This window comes from Pecten maximus, chromosome 5, assembly GCF_902652985.1.
Source record: "Pecten maximus chromosome 5, xPecMax1.1, whole genome shotgun sequence".
Classification (NCBI taxonomy): domain Eukaryota; kingdom Metazoa; phylum Mollusca; class Bivalvia; order Pectinida; family Pectinidae; genus Pecten; species Pecten maximus.
The window spans coordinates 15,291,216-15,305,284 of NC_047019.1; the positions used below are offsets into that span (position 1 = coordinate 15,291,216).

Genomic DNA, 14,069 nt, shown 5'->3' on the forward strand with positions numbered 1-14,069 from the left:
TTTATTAACTGGTGTTCCTTTTATACAATAACGCATCTATTGTACTTTTACTGATTGTAGGAGACCAGACAGCATCTCACCTCTGGAATTTTCCTTTAGAGTTAGATTCAAACACGATGGGAAGGTGAGCCTTGGACTTCGGAGGAATAACCTGGGACAATGGACTGCTCTGTCTTAATTCACGACAGTCAATCTGAAAAAAAAAGAGAACATTTTTTTAAGTAAAACTAGTTTTACACAAATGCTGTCAAACCAAATTCTTCAAAAAAAAGAAACTGGTATCTTTTTATTATAATTTTATAAAAACAAATCAAGATCTAAATTGTATGGAAACACGTTTTTACTGAAACTGTTGTAAGTCCAAAATAAATAAAAGAATTTGTATGACATTTGATGTAATGAACAACCTACCTCTGCCACAACATGTATGTACATGTCTAAGTTGTTAATGATGGACAGATTCCTTGTACAGACTGACCGCAGACACACTTGACCAAAGTCCAGGGTTGGAGGACCTAAAACATACATAAGATTTAATGTATATAGATGATTGAGTTTTCACTCAGCATTCATTAAATGCATGCCTAATGGTGATGTTCTTGTTTCCAGTGTTGAGAAAACGTTATAACTGGCTCCATTGACAAATCAAATGTCATGCTACATTTTGAACTCATCAGAATCTGAGGTGACACTATAGATAACTAACCTATGATGATCTGATGCAGCATTTGTGGTGACAGGACCTTGGAACAGTCCTGTTTTTCCTTTTTGGTAGTTGGTACAGCATTCAGACCCTCACAAGCCTAAACATAAACATTTTAAGTTAAATACATAAGGACAACCAGACATATATATCACTACACATAGTGCACATATGTTTTGAATTTTCATATCAGTACAATTAACAAAGTGTGGATAGAATTTAAAACATTTTTTAAGAATTAAAAATTGAATGAACAATCAAATACATTTTTTCAACAGGCTAAGCTGGTAATTAAAGGCAGTGTATACATAAGATGGACTTACCTCTTTAGTAATAGTTTCAGCTTCCGCAGCAGACAATTCCTTTGTACTCAAGAGTTTAAAGTCTGCGTTTGGTGGAGTAGGACCTAAATTTAAATACAATTTATTATTAATTGAATTTATTATACACTCAGCACAGTGTCTCCTAACAAAATATACAACCAGGTTGACTATTTCAAGAAGATTCATTACATAATACATCGGCAGAATGAATTTAAATACCTTTTTAAATATTCTGGAATAGAATTATTAGTTACTACTGTAACAGTATTTTGACAAACAACCAGCAAAGTATTCTAACAGATCTAACAAGCTTTAATCTTATTAAAATCACTTGTTCAAGGGTTGTACCATGGGGTACTTTCAGATGTTCAGGAATAGCAGCACAATAACGAACCAATGAACAGATGATTTTAATCAATTGAACTAGCTATAGATGGCTAACAAAAACAAGATATAGGTTAAGGAGAGATCTTATAGGTGGCTGAGAGGGAAGGAAACAAAACACAAGTGTATCACTGTTGTTTGTGAGAACTCGAGAAGACAGTGATAGTATTGGTTAATACTCACTCCTAGGGTCTGGTTTAATCTCCATCTGTGTGAGACGTTTTGGCCTCAGACCAGCAGCAGACTTGATTCCTATATCCAGTTTATTGTTGGTGTCCTTAAACTCTCTGTAAAATTGTTCAGAATGAAATAAATCAAAAAGCGTGACCCCATAGGTTAGATAGCATTGTTATAAGTTAATCATTGTGCTTTGAAATTTCATCACGAACTACTGAACTGTACACACATATGCTCTAATACATTGTCACATAATAAGAAACAAAAAATAAAAGAGAAATGTACAAATTCAACAAATAGCAACAATCTTAGTATTCATTTTGAAAATATGTTTTAAGCAATTATATATAAAACACAATTTTGGTAATCGATAAGGTTTTTTAAAAACTTGATCCTGATTTAAATGCTAGGTACCTGGACTTGATCTGATTTAGGCGGTTTTGCCTCATTTGACGTAGCATGCCAACATAGCTGTTACGATGATTTACTTTGTTGGCTTCTTCATTGAGATTCAGGGCATAGTCAGGGTCTACATAGTTATGACGTTTTGTCTTGGTAAAAATAGTTCTGTAATGAAGCGAGATCATGATTATAAAGCTTCAGCAAACACTTACTGGTAGTACTGACATGCAGTCAAAATGTTTCGCCAAACAAAAAACAGTTTCAAAAACTACTCTATTTACCAAACATTAACGATGGAAATTCTAAACAATCAGCTACATGTTATCAATTTCAAATCTATTAATTCAGACAAAATTATTACTATCAGTAGTCTAGTTCCTATTTTCTGATTAAATACTACGATTATTTCAAAACCTTTTTTCGTCAGTTTTAAGCAAACGTGTCTAATCTACCCTACATATATAAAGCAGCCAAATATGGTATTCAAACTTACTTATAGGTCTCGCCCCTCTCACTAGGTCGGATGCTGGTTGCCCTGTCATTGGGGAAAGACACTCTGGCATTTTCGTCGGTAGGGTCAACATTTTTCTGAGAATGGAGTCCGGGTTTTACACCCCCTGCTACGGCATTCCTGGGGTTTTCGTCAAGTTGGGAGAAGGTGGTGTCCACAAACATTCCCACCTCGTTGCTGATGTAAGGTGTGATACCTGAAAAACAATACGACTCAAATGTCAGAAATGGTCCAAATTTGTATTTCTCATCATGTACAAGTTATTTAAGCAATGATAAAGCTTGAAAACTTATGTAGTACTTACTGTTTACAAATCAGTTAAACCACTTATTAACAGTGATCAATTAATAAGACTAATATTCCATTTTGAGATACTGTATAACACAATAAATGAGGCAATTAAGTTTGCAATTTATATATAACCTTTGCGATAATCTGATGCAAATATTATAGAAATTTTGGCAGATGTTGGACTCCATTGTCTGAATCTATGGCTTGTTAAAGACACCTCACCCCAGTTCCATAATCTTCCCAAACTTACGCAAATCTTATCAACTTACTTTTTTTCATCCGAGAGCATTCAAATAACAGAATACACAGGACAATTTTGTGAAGACTTTCCTTAAATTTTGTGATGCTTTCCTATTGAAAATTTTAGTCCAAGGAATTTCTTTAAATTGTATAAAAAAATGTTGATGCAGCTGGGGCCTGATGTTGTATTACAGATCCTGTGGTAGCTGGTAACTTGAGAAACATCAGTCCACAGATTAAATATAACCTAATTCTGAATATCTAAACATTAAAATGATCATATACCTGGGTTGTACTTGGGTTGCTTTTTCTTGAAGATAGGATCACTTCTGCCGAGGAATGTGAGAGGGAAAGAGCTAATAACTTGTAGGTTGATCTCCATTGGATTCTGATTGTCTGCCACCTGTCCTATCACATCCAGCATCTGGGTTGTCTTGAACCCACCTGGTTATAAAGATAATAGGACGACAATATTACAAACACGGATAGTCCTTATAGTCAAACGACAGTCATTAATGATACATAAACAAGCAACACACCAACCGCGACATTTCTAATACATTTAGTAGATATAAATATGCAATCCAGTGATTGATACCGTCAATGTGTATGTTACAGAGATATTTTTCATCAATGCACATCCACTTCATGAACAACATATGTTATCAGTTCTAAATAAAAGTGAACGTCATTTACAGACTTTCAATGACCTCAAAATGTTTTGTAATCTTCACATCTTATAGCTACACAAAAGGTAGGAAACTTTTTTTTCTTCTAAATTATTAACTTATTTTGCATTCAAAATTTACCACATGTAGCCAAATTAGTGCAATGATCAATTGCAGGACCCATATATTTGCCACAAATGATAACACACAGAAACTGCAATTTAAGCAATATCCCTATTTGCGCAGATAATAGTGATCAAAGTGCTCATCACAATTAAATTACTACAATGTACTAAATCTTGTATGTTCACAGTACATGTTAAACTTTGATAACACCTTTAATGAACGTACCAATTTGTTTTGGCGAAAAGGAGAATATAACATCCTGGGATTGGTTTGCTGGGATTTTCCCGCTCGGCGGATGTGTGGAAAAGTGAGCCACCCTTCTGAACTGGAACGTAGTGGCTAGATCTGTGGACTCGTTTTTAATAGTACACAGGACGTCAGCATGTTCTCCGATAGGACACTCCCCGAAGTCGTACTTCAGTGACGGCATCACAGACAATAATACAGGTAATGCTGTACCGGTCAGGGCAACCTCCACAAACGAACCTGTTGTAATAGTAATACATTGTAATACTACACAGTAAAACCTGTGTAAACAGCACCCTATGTAATACAGAGGCTCCAATCAACATACTTGTCTATACCAGCTAGATTGAAAGTTATCTAAATCGTGTACATTGTGAAGATGAATATTGGTGTTAATTTTTGTTCAGTGCAGGTTGAATCTAAAGGGAACCTTCTTATATAGGTATAAGATAGGCCTAATCACTTAGACCCAGACAAATTTTACAAGATCTTGACAAAGGAAAGAAAAAAGAAAGTGTAAAGACAAAAATTTTCAATTTTATCTTTCCTCCCTTTTTTTCAATATCCAATATCAATATGACTTTCATTATATATTTTTGATTTTAAATTATCTTTTTAATATCCTTAATTTCCCTTTTTTTGCAAAAAAACCCCCCAACATAATCCAACAAAATTTCAGAGCCTCAGGACTTGTGAATTAAGCAATATGATTTTCTCAATAAGATTGATGAAATAAAGCTATGGTATTCAGAAATCACAAACCCCTAATTCTACCAGTGCTGTACTTACCATCTGCATATTTACTGGGCGACTTGGAACTGAATCCTGTACTTGAGCCTACAATCTGAATCCTCATAAACAGAGCAAAGTCTTTCCTGGGAGGGGGCTTTTTCTGTCCCTTCCACCCCTCTTTAGAGGCATTCCACCTAGATACAAAGTGGAATACCATTAGTAAACAGATGTTTATTGCAGCAATTTTCCTGTTTATTGTTTTTGTGACATCATAATATTTATAACCGCAACACACTAGGTCCTTGTGGAAATGATAAACTTAATTATCTAATTGTGAGATACACTTATATTTTCATGCTATTCACAAAGAAATGGAATTGATCCTTTGCTTGTTTGTTTGCTTGCTTTTTTCTCATGATAAATACCAATTCAAGACGAATTCTTTAATGTGAAACATATGAAAGTTATTTCCAAAGAAGTACAGCTGGGTCATTGTCAGAAAACTAAGGAATACTCTATAAGCATTACAAATTGCACAGACAAAAGACAAAAATGTGTACTGAAGGCATAGAACATTTTCTGATATTTCACAAGGACATTTATTGTATATCATGTCTCTTAGGTTACTCAGTTTACAGTGAAAAGTGTTTTTCAGTTTATACATACCTAGGACTGAACCTGAAGAATACTGGTATCTTTTCATATGGCTGCAGCATGCCCTGGTTAGGGATAGCTGTGATCAGAGAGGTCAGAACGTTAGTTCTGCCTTGAGGTTTCTCACCGTCTGAACCTTGGTCAGCTAAAGCATCCACAGTACTCTTGGTTAAGTCCACACCCTGGGTAAGCACAAATTTTTCATTTAGCAGATTGAAATGATTATCAGGCTAATATATGATTATAATATCTTCTAAATATCAAACTTAATTAATCCTTAGAATAGTTAATGTGAAAATTTTAACATTACCGTATATTTGACAGAATCATTATCTTGTGATTAAATGACTTTCAGCAGATTGAAATTACTCTAAAAATGGAAAATAACAAGAAATTTCAAAAATCAAATTTAGTAATAAATCATTAGCTAATCATTGTAGTCATGACTTAATCTAACTTCTGGTTTTTATAATTAATCTTCCAACTTTCAAGCTTTAACAAATCATCACATAAAGATAAAATGTCTGTATGCATTTCTTAAGCTATGCAACCCAACTTTAAAGAAGAGTGATGATATTTCGATGAGATATCTTATATGAAGCATTAAGTTTTAATAATATTTGTTAAACATTTTACGCACTTTCATGACAATATCAAAGAATCATTAAGACATTTTCATACATTTTTGTTTTTCTCTCATATAATTATGATAATTAACTTTTTATTATAGAAAATAGTTTAATACCATTTCTTGTGCAACTGCATCCTCATCCAGAACAGCCACAAAATTGATAGGTTCTGGTCCGTTGTTAAACAGTAGAGCACATTCTGTTTTGTCCGAGCCATAGTAAGTACTTCCAAAGCGAACACATTCTAAAGGTTTTCGTGAGTTCATGGCCAAAACCTCAAGGGTTCTGTCCACTAACATCCCCTTTATCACAAGATTTTTGGTTTCCTTCCCTTCAAGTTTGACCCTGTTGTGAAAAAATGACCATGTAGTACATTAATAAAAATGTAATTAGTAAAGGAGAAAAAATCAATTTATTGTACACATTGTATTATTTTTTCTTCTTTCTTTTTTCATGTTCTGCTTACAATATATTCTGAGACACAAACAATTAAACTGTAAGGGACACTCATCATCCACATTGTACTTTATCTAGAAAGACAAGAAATGGATTATACTTCTTAATTAACAGCTGAAAACCCAACGTGTTGTTTATACTAAATAAGAAACCTGTTATTTCCCAAAAAAATCAGAAAAACATGAAAGTTTTCCTTATCAAGAATAAGACATTATTTTCCTAATTTAAGCAGTCACATGCTATGGTATATTTCAGGTAGAAATAACACATTACTTACTTTGCTACTTCTTCAAATATTCCAGCCTGTTTTGTAACATATTCAACCTGAAATAAACAAGTTAACAACAATTATACTGTGCACAAAGTATACTGTGTATTGTTACATGTTTATAAACAAGCAATCAACAAATTTCAGCAAATCTTCAAAGTATAAGAATTGCAAAAAATAATTGCATACCTTTATCATTTGGACACTCTTAGGGGGTACAGAGCCACTACTGGGCATGATGGCTATGGGCTTGTCCCCGCCGTACTTGATTTTAAAGTCTCCAGCCTTTGAGCCATGGTTTACCAAGGAGATCTCGTGTGAGACAGTCTTACTGTTGGCCACTAGATTTCCAAAGTTTACTACTTGTTCAATTTCAAGCAGAGGTTGTGGTGGATATCTGGGGAAACAATGTTTACTTCTAAATAACAAGTCAGTATAAAACTGTCGTGAAATGAATACATTATCACATAGCAGTACATGTTTAACGTAATGATAAATTAACGTAATGATAAATTGAAGAAGAAAACTTTTCCTACCAAACAAGATTAATATGAATGGATTCAGTTTTATTTTTATGACGTCCACACATTTTTTTGGATTTAAATTTATGATTAATAAAACAATAAATAATGAAATCTGTTGTTTTTGACTTACGCCACCAATGGTATTTCGATCACGTCTCCATCTACGGTGACTACAAGTCTATCTTTGACTTCCTCCTCCTCTTTGATTTCAAATTCCACCACAGCGGGCACACATAGTCCCGGGGCTACAGGTTTGGTTGGGTTTCTTACTTTTAGTTGAAAATGCTGAAATATGATAAGTTTGCAGTACAGTGCATGTACATATATGTATATTTTGTTTAATATAAATGTTTAAAATACTTCTAAATAAAAGAGGCAGTCGTATCATGTACATGTACTTACAGTTTTTATGAGATTTTGCTAATGTTGACTGTGAACAAAAATTTTGGGATCTTTTATTACCATTACGGTTGAGCTGAAGTCATAAGTATAGATCTGGTACCAGGTATATGACTATTGAATGAAATGTATTGTTGTATCATTCTTTTATAGTTCATGATTGTTGACATCCTCGCATTAAGCTTCTTAGGTTCTTTTGATGCATCTTGATAGTGTCACTTGATTTCAAGACTTAATGATTTTATTTCTCTATCATATACCATGCATTTCGAAATATGTGTATTTGTATTTTTGAAAACATAATACATTCCAGTGATGTCACACTTCTATAGAATGATCCCAATCCAAGGTGTTATAATCTGCACTCGCTGACATAATCTAAGGTTTTGGATGTTTTATACAGAAGGCTTTTAAAAATCTTATGTGGGTTGAATATCCAGATTTTTTAGGCCGACAAATCATCAGAAACCATCTGATTACCACTGACATATAGACTGCAATTTGCATATTTAAATTTTTTCTCTGCTAATTTCATTATCTTTGAATAATTATATGTAACATACACTGTCGGCGTTACCAAGCATGAATATAGTTTTTACGAAAAACCGCAAGTTTTTATGAAATACAGCGAGTTTTATCATAAGTAAAAATGAACATGTTGCTGATTGACATGCTGTTGAATTCGTTCACCTCAGGTACCTCTTCTACTTTTAGATCTGATCATGCTAATTCCGAGATTTTCTTTGAATATAACATTACATTTTTACAAGTAATATTAAATCTAAATTGCATCTGTTAGTAACTGACAGTTACCCAGCAGGTAAATCATTTCTGCAGATGCAAAATATGGTGCAATAAATCCAGCAAAAATGCAGTTGAATTATTTTATACATATATGCCTATCTCAGAATATTATTCCATTGAGTACAAATGATTAACAAAATACGAGTGTAATGGGGCAAACAGACACATTGTAAAATTGCAATGGGAAGGAAACCTACTAGCTGCATCAACTACATAGTACACTGCATGATACAGAAGATGATCAGTTTAGCAAAGCATGGCAAATCGAACCTGTGGTCATCTGGCAAGTAACTACATAACATATACATTTTCCTGCGAGCTTTATTGAAATGATAAACATCCAAACTGCATAAGGTATGTCGAATATGGTATAAACACTCACCTTAGTTTTTGGGCCATAGTAACGAATACTTTTGCTGGTCTTACTTGTGTTTTTGACAGTGACATTTAGTTGATGCACGGTGTTAACTTCGGCATCATAAAATTCTAGCACCGATGGCGTAATCCGAACGCCACATTTATCCCCTTCCATTCTTTCGAATAGACGACGATAGCAACGTACGTCAAAAAGTCCAACAATAAACACTTTCCATCAATCTTTCCTGCCGCTCAATGTATTCATTACGACGCGGCCATATTGTTTGATATTGTTGCTCGGAGATATATATATCCTTGTTTTTATCGTAGAAATTTCGTAGAAATTTAAAAACAGCAATTGAACAAGTAAATACTTATTACAGTTATTAAAATATAAGAACATTGTCTATGTATATAACCAACGACATATTGTAAGAAGGCACAAAGTAAATACTTCATAAATGCAAAAACATTTTATACGAAACTACAGCTAACCCATAAAGCGTAGCTCAGTGTTTACCGTTGCCAGGCGATACACGCCATTTTTTCAATAACGTTTCACGAGTCTCAGCCACTGAAACGTCAAAATGGGAGTAGATTACTACAACATCCTCAGTCTATCGAGGAGTGCAACCGATGCTGACATTAAGAAACAGTAAGTCAAAAGGAGGGTGAACACGTTCTTACATATATTGTAATTAAGTCATAACTGTATTTGAAACCATGTAAACAAACCACCGTGTGAGTTGTGTAGCTCGATTTGTACAATACATACAGTAGTCTACTGTATTTATGGCCATTGTCATAAAATATAGACGTTTGGCAAAGGTAAATATGAATTAGTCCGATTTTCTCTGGCACACCACCAGACATTAGACACAGGCATCTGTTCGTCAAATAGCTTAGGTCTAATAACGTCTGTTATGTGTGGCCAGAAACTCGAAATGTGTTCTCTGGGTTATTATTGATGACAATGATGAGCTATTCTTTTTCCAAATGAGTTATTTTTAGTGTTGTTCCCGGTGGACACAAATACGGGTATATGGGGCAATTGTAAGAAATGGATAATTATCTAAATACTACTAATACAAGAAAAATAGCATGAAATAATTCTTGTAGACCTACAGTACTGTACAGTAGTTTTAGCGTAGATATATTCTGCATTTATCCAAAATTATCCAAATGACCCAACAACTTGGACAATGTGCAGTATATTCCAGTGAAGCAGCACTGTAAAGTTGGCGTCAGTTCGATGCAATCACAAGGAGACAATTTGCAAGCATAAGTAATGCAGCCTGTCAAAACCCAATCGCCACACATTCTACTAATCTGAAGGGTTCTGATGTTTATATCGCCTTTATTACACTGACCCCTGCATGTATTTTTTTATGTTAATTGTTTTATAACACCTTTTGAGTAAAGTACTAAATGCATGCTAATGTACACTCAAGAATGCTCATGTATCCTGAAGCATAGTGAAGTTCGATGTGATCCTGTGTCATAAATAATTAAACAAAGTTAACCTTGTCCATGAATGTTCTCTATTTACAGATACAGAAAGTTATCACTACGTTTCCACCCAGACAGAAATCCTGGAGACCAAGCAGCGTATGACAAATTCAAGCAGGTGGCAGAGGCTTATGATGTATTATGTGACCGTAAGTCATACACAAAGCTGGAAAATATTTATTGACTTTGTCACACTGTCAGACTTTTAGTTATTGTACAGACTTAATTAGCATTGTCCATTTATATAAAAATTATAAAGATTTGTTGTTTAGAGATTTTACTATGAAAACACATACATTTCGAAATCAGGAATACCGGGAAAATTTATTAGAATTACTGTTCCATCCCAAAATTTTATGTTTACTTTAGCTCCAAAGCGTGCAGTGTATGATCAGTTTGGAGAAGAAGGTTTGAAGAATGGCGTGCCTGAGGGAAGTGGGGAAACTGGAGCATGGACTCAGGGATACACATTTCATGGCAATTCCGACAAGGTTTTCAGAGACTTCTTCGGAGGAGATAATCCATATCAAGGTAACACTGACAACTGTTTGTAGAAGTTGTAAGCAAATATAAGTTCTCATCTGTTTTCAAACTGAAATCAATGTATGAAGCCTTGATTTGAGTAGTCTTTCATCCCAATATCTCAAATTGGATTTCATAAAATAATTAAAATTCACCAAGTGATGATATAATCATGTGTTATGAAATCTATCAATTTTACAGTGGATCATTAATTCATATACAAGAGATAGTATCAGTGGGTAAATTGATAGTTGTTTATAATTAATGTAAATTTTAATTTCCACAGAATTTTATGACCGAGTGGATGGTGATCTCAGCATGGGTTTTGGAGGTCTGCAGGGTAGAGGTCGCAAGAAGCAAGATCCTCCCATTGAGAGAGACTTATTTTTGTCACTAGAAGAGGTTTTCCATGGTTGCACAAAAAAGATGAAGATTTCAAGAAGGGTGTGTTAAATGGTTTGACATACTTTTTGGTGGGTGTAAACTTACTATTGGTCATAAGACCATTTCTAGTCATTTTAATGTGTTTCCATTGCACATTTAGGTGGTTTTAATGGTATCTCCATGGATAATTTTAATAGGGAGTGTTCATGGTATTTTTAAAAAACTGGCAGTCTGGCAAATAATGGTTAGCAATTGTGGGCAAAATTTTCCAAGATGTTTTATGCATGCAATGATATGAATTTTTGAATTTTGTGTCGCAGTCATGTCATGTATATATATAATATTTACATATTTTCAGGTTATGAATGAGGACGGCCATACTTCAAGCATTAGGGACAAAATTCTGACAATCACAGTAAAAAAGGGATGGAAACCTGGAACAAAAATCACTTTCCCAGAGGAAGGTGACCAGGGACCAAACAATGTACCAGGTAATTATGATGGTTATGTAGTAATTGGAATTCTCTACAATGTGTATGAATTACTTTCAATCTCCAAGACACTAATGTATACCAATCCTTCAAGATATTGTAGTTTGCTTGTCAAGCTGAAATGATCTTTGACAAATTTTAATATTTTCGTCTTATGACACTTACATATGAAATTATTTTCTTTTGTTATTTGTAAAATAAATTGCTTTAAAATGTGTATGTTCCAGGTTAACCTATTTACCAGCTAGCAAATAGTCTCAATAAAATCTTCTGTTTTCAGCTGACATTGTATTCATCGTAAAAGACAAGCCCCATCCTCGGTTCAGACGTAGTGGAGTAAACCTTGTCCACACAGCCAAAGTACCACTTGGTAAGGCTCTCACAGGGTGTGATGTGGAAATCATCACTCTGGACGAGCGTGTACTACACATCCCCATCAACGACATCATCAAGTAAGTAATTGCCTCTGTATATATTATAGTGTAAAGTGCTGATAACTTTATCACATAGGTCTTTAGATGTTCACAAGGTCTGTGACAGCTACACCCTCAAATGTATTTCTTTAAAGCTTTTTACAAATTTAAAAATCAAAAATAATAACTTGGGATATAATATACAAATAATGTAGTATATTTGATCCAAGTACAGATCTATGAAAATAAAATATAATCACATTGTATTCTAAATGCTGTGATGTTTTTCATTTAAATTTGGTGCTCTCTATTTACAGCAAGCAGTAATGAAATATTGATAATTCATTATCAAAAATTCCTTAAAAAAAATTTCAACATCTTCCTGAAAACCAAAGTGGCATATACAGCTTAATCAATGGTTCAAATATTATTATCAAAATCTATTGTTTAATGTTATGATTATTAACTGTGTTGTAATGTCTATGTGATTTTGTTATTAATACTTTGACTGTCCTGTTCAGGCCTGGATACACAAAGAGAGTCCCTGGAGAAGGAATGCCAATTTCACAAAACCCATCACAGAAGGGAGACCTAGTGATAGAATTTGACATTGAATTTCCTACATCTTTAACACCTGACAGGAAAGATATGATAAGGAGGTCACTTTTACAGTAGTGGTACTGTACAAAATCCAACATACCATCGGACAACAAGATTTACAAGAAAAATCAAGTGTGAATTCTGAAATAAGTGCATTTGGAAAAAGAAAATGATACGAAGAGCATCATAAAATGTCGAAATTTTATCAGCTTGTGTTGATCTTCAAACTGTGATAGATGTTATTTACATCAAATATGTTAAGCTTTTAAAAATTATATCATGAAAAATATTTGTGAAGTTTACAAGGTATACATAAATTGTTATTACAGCATTTGAAATGCATACCAATTTAAACTTTTCTTTGTCATTCATATTATGAAATATTATTATTTCTAAAAATTATTTCAGGTCCTGAAAAGTATCAACAAAGGGGAGACAGATACCTGTGAATTGTGTTGATACTTTTATATTTTCTAAACTTTTGTAAATATCAATTAGAAGCAGATTTCAGCCCTGCCACATATCTGAAATTAATTTTCAGATAAAACTGTACATATATTTAATAATATAAAAATAAATAAGTATACAACTATGTTTTGTATATTGTATGTATATTTACCAATGTTTGTATATCACCAACATTTACTCAAACTTTTACAAAAATTCTGAAAAAATGAAAAATCCTAAACAAGAATACTATCTTGCATGATAATAAGATTCACATCAACTTGCCTGGCTAGCTGGCATGCTATAAATCTGAACTTTTACTTGATAGGCTTTACAATCAGATAGCAGGTTGAGTGTAATTAGTTGTGTCGGATATCAAGTTACATTTAATGAGTTAACTTTGTACAAAGTCCATCAACTCATTAAACAGAAACACAATTTGATTTCTGATTGTAATGCCTACCAAGTTTCAAAGATATTGATAGAAAAGTGTAAAAGGAGATCTCTGGGAAAGATTCAAGTATTCAATATAAAGAAAGGGCAATTACCTTCTGCAAAAATATTGAAATCAAATTTTGTTGGGAAGACCAGTCGAAAAATGTTGGGAGATCTCCAGACCATAACTAAACTGGAATAAACAAAGGACAATGACTTTTGCAAAATATGTCATATTGAAAATCTTTTCAAAGAAACACAGCAACATATCAGGATTATAAAACCTACAGAGTTTCAAAGAAATTGGTCAAAAAATGAACAAGAGGCCCAATGGGCCTATATCGCTCACCTGGCTCTACAGCAACTTTGAAGTT

At 33.6% G+C, this 14,069-nt stretch overlaps 2 protein-coding genes across 2 annotated transcripts in view; one reads left to right on the top strand and one right to left on the bottom strand.

The window, feature by feature from the left end:
• The window catches only part of LOC117328320 (cilia- and flagella-associated protein 47-like), a 43,530-nt gene extending 34,360 nt beyond the window's left edge, over nt 1-9,170 (bottom strand). The window contains exons 1-16 of the mRNA XM_033885844.1: nt 8,920-9,170; nt 7,465-7,619; nt 7,000-7,207; nt 6,820-6,866; nt 6,203-6,431; nt 5,470-5,639; nt 4,861-4,997; nt 4,051-4,311; nt 3,317-3,475; nt 2,483-2,696; nt 2,002-2,154; nt 1,594-1,697; nt 1,027-1,109; nt 707-803; nt 412-515; nt 81-193 (exon numbers count right to left, since the gene is read on the bottom strand). Of these exons, the coding sequence (XP_033741735.1) occupies nt 81-193; nt 412-515; nt 707-803; nt 1,027-1,109; nt 1,594-1,697; nt 2,002-2,154; nt 2,483-2,696; nt 3,317-3,475; nt 4,051-4,311; nt 4,861-4,997; nt 5,470-5,639; nt 6,203-6,431; nt 6,820-6,866; nt 7,000-7,207; nt 7,465-7,619; nt 8,920-9,069 (2,384 nt within the window). The 5' untranslated portion in view covers nt 9,070-9,170. The remainder of the gene's footprint in view (nt 1-80; nt 194-411; nt 516-706; nt 804-1,026; nt 1,110-1,593; nt 1,698-2,001; nt 2,155-2,482; nt 2,697-3,316; nt 3,476-4,050; nt 4,312-4,860; nt 4,998-5,469; nt 5,640-6,202; nt 6,432-6,819; nt 6,867-6,999; nt 7,208-7,464; nt 7,620-8,919) is intronic.
• A 235-nt stretch (nt 9,171-9,405) lies between these two features.
• Nucleotides 9,406-13,405, top strand: LOC117327275 (dnaJ homolog subfamily B member 13-like). The gene is made up of 7 exons (XM_033884193.1): nt 9,406-9,549; nt 10,446-10,552; nt 10,773-10,934; nt 11,212-11,369; nt 11,668-11,800; nt 12,081-12,252; nt 12,735-13,405. Exons 1-7 carry the CDS (start codon nt 9,482-9,484, stop codon nt 12,886-12,888), a joined length of 954 nt encoding a protein of 317 aa, XP_033740084.1. The 5' UTR covers nt 9,406-9,481; the 3' UTR covers nt 12,889-13,405.
• Nucleotides 13,406-14,069: the final 664 nt, after the last annotated feature.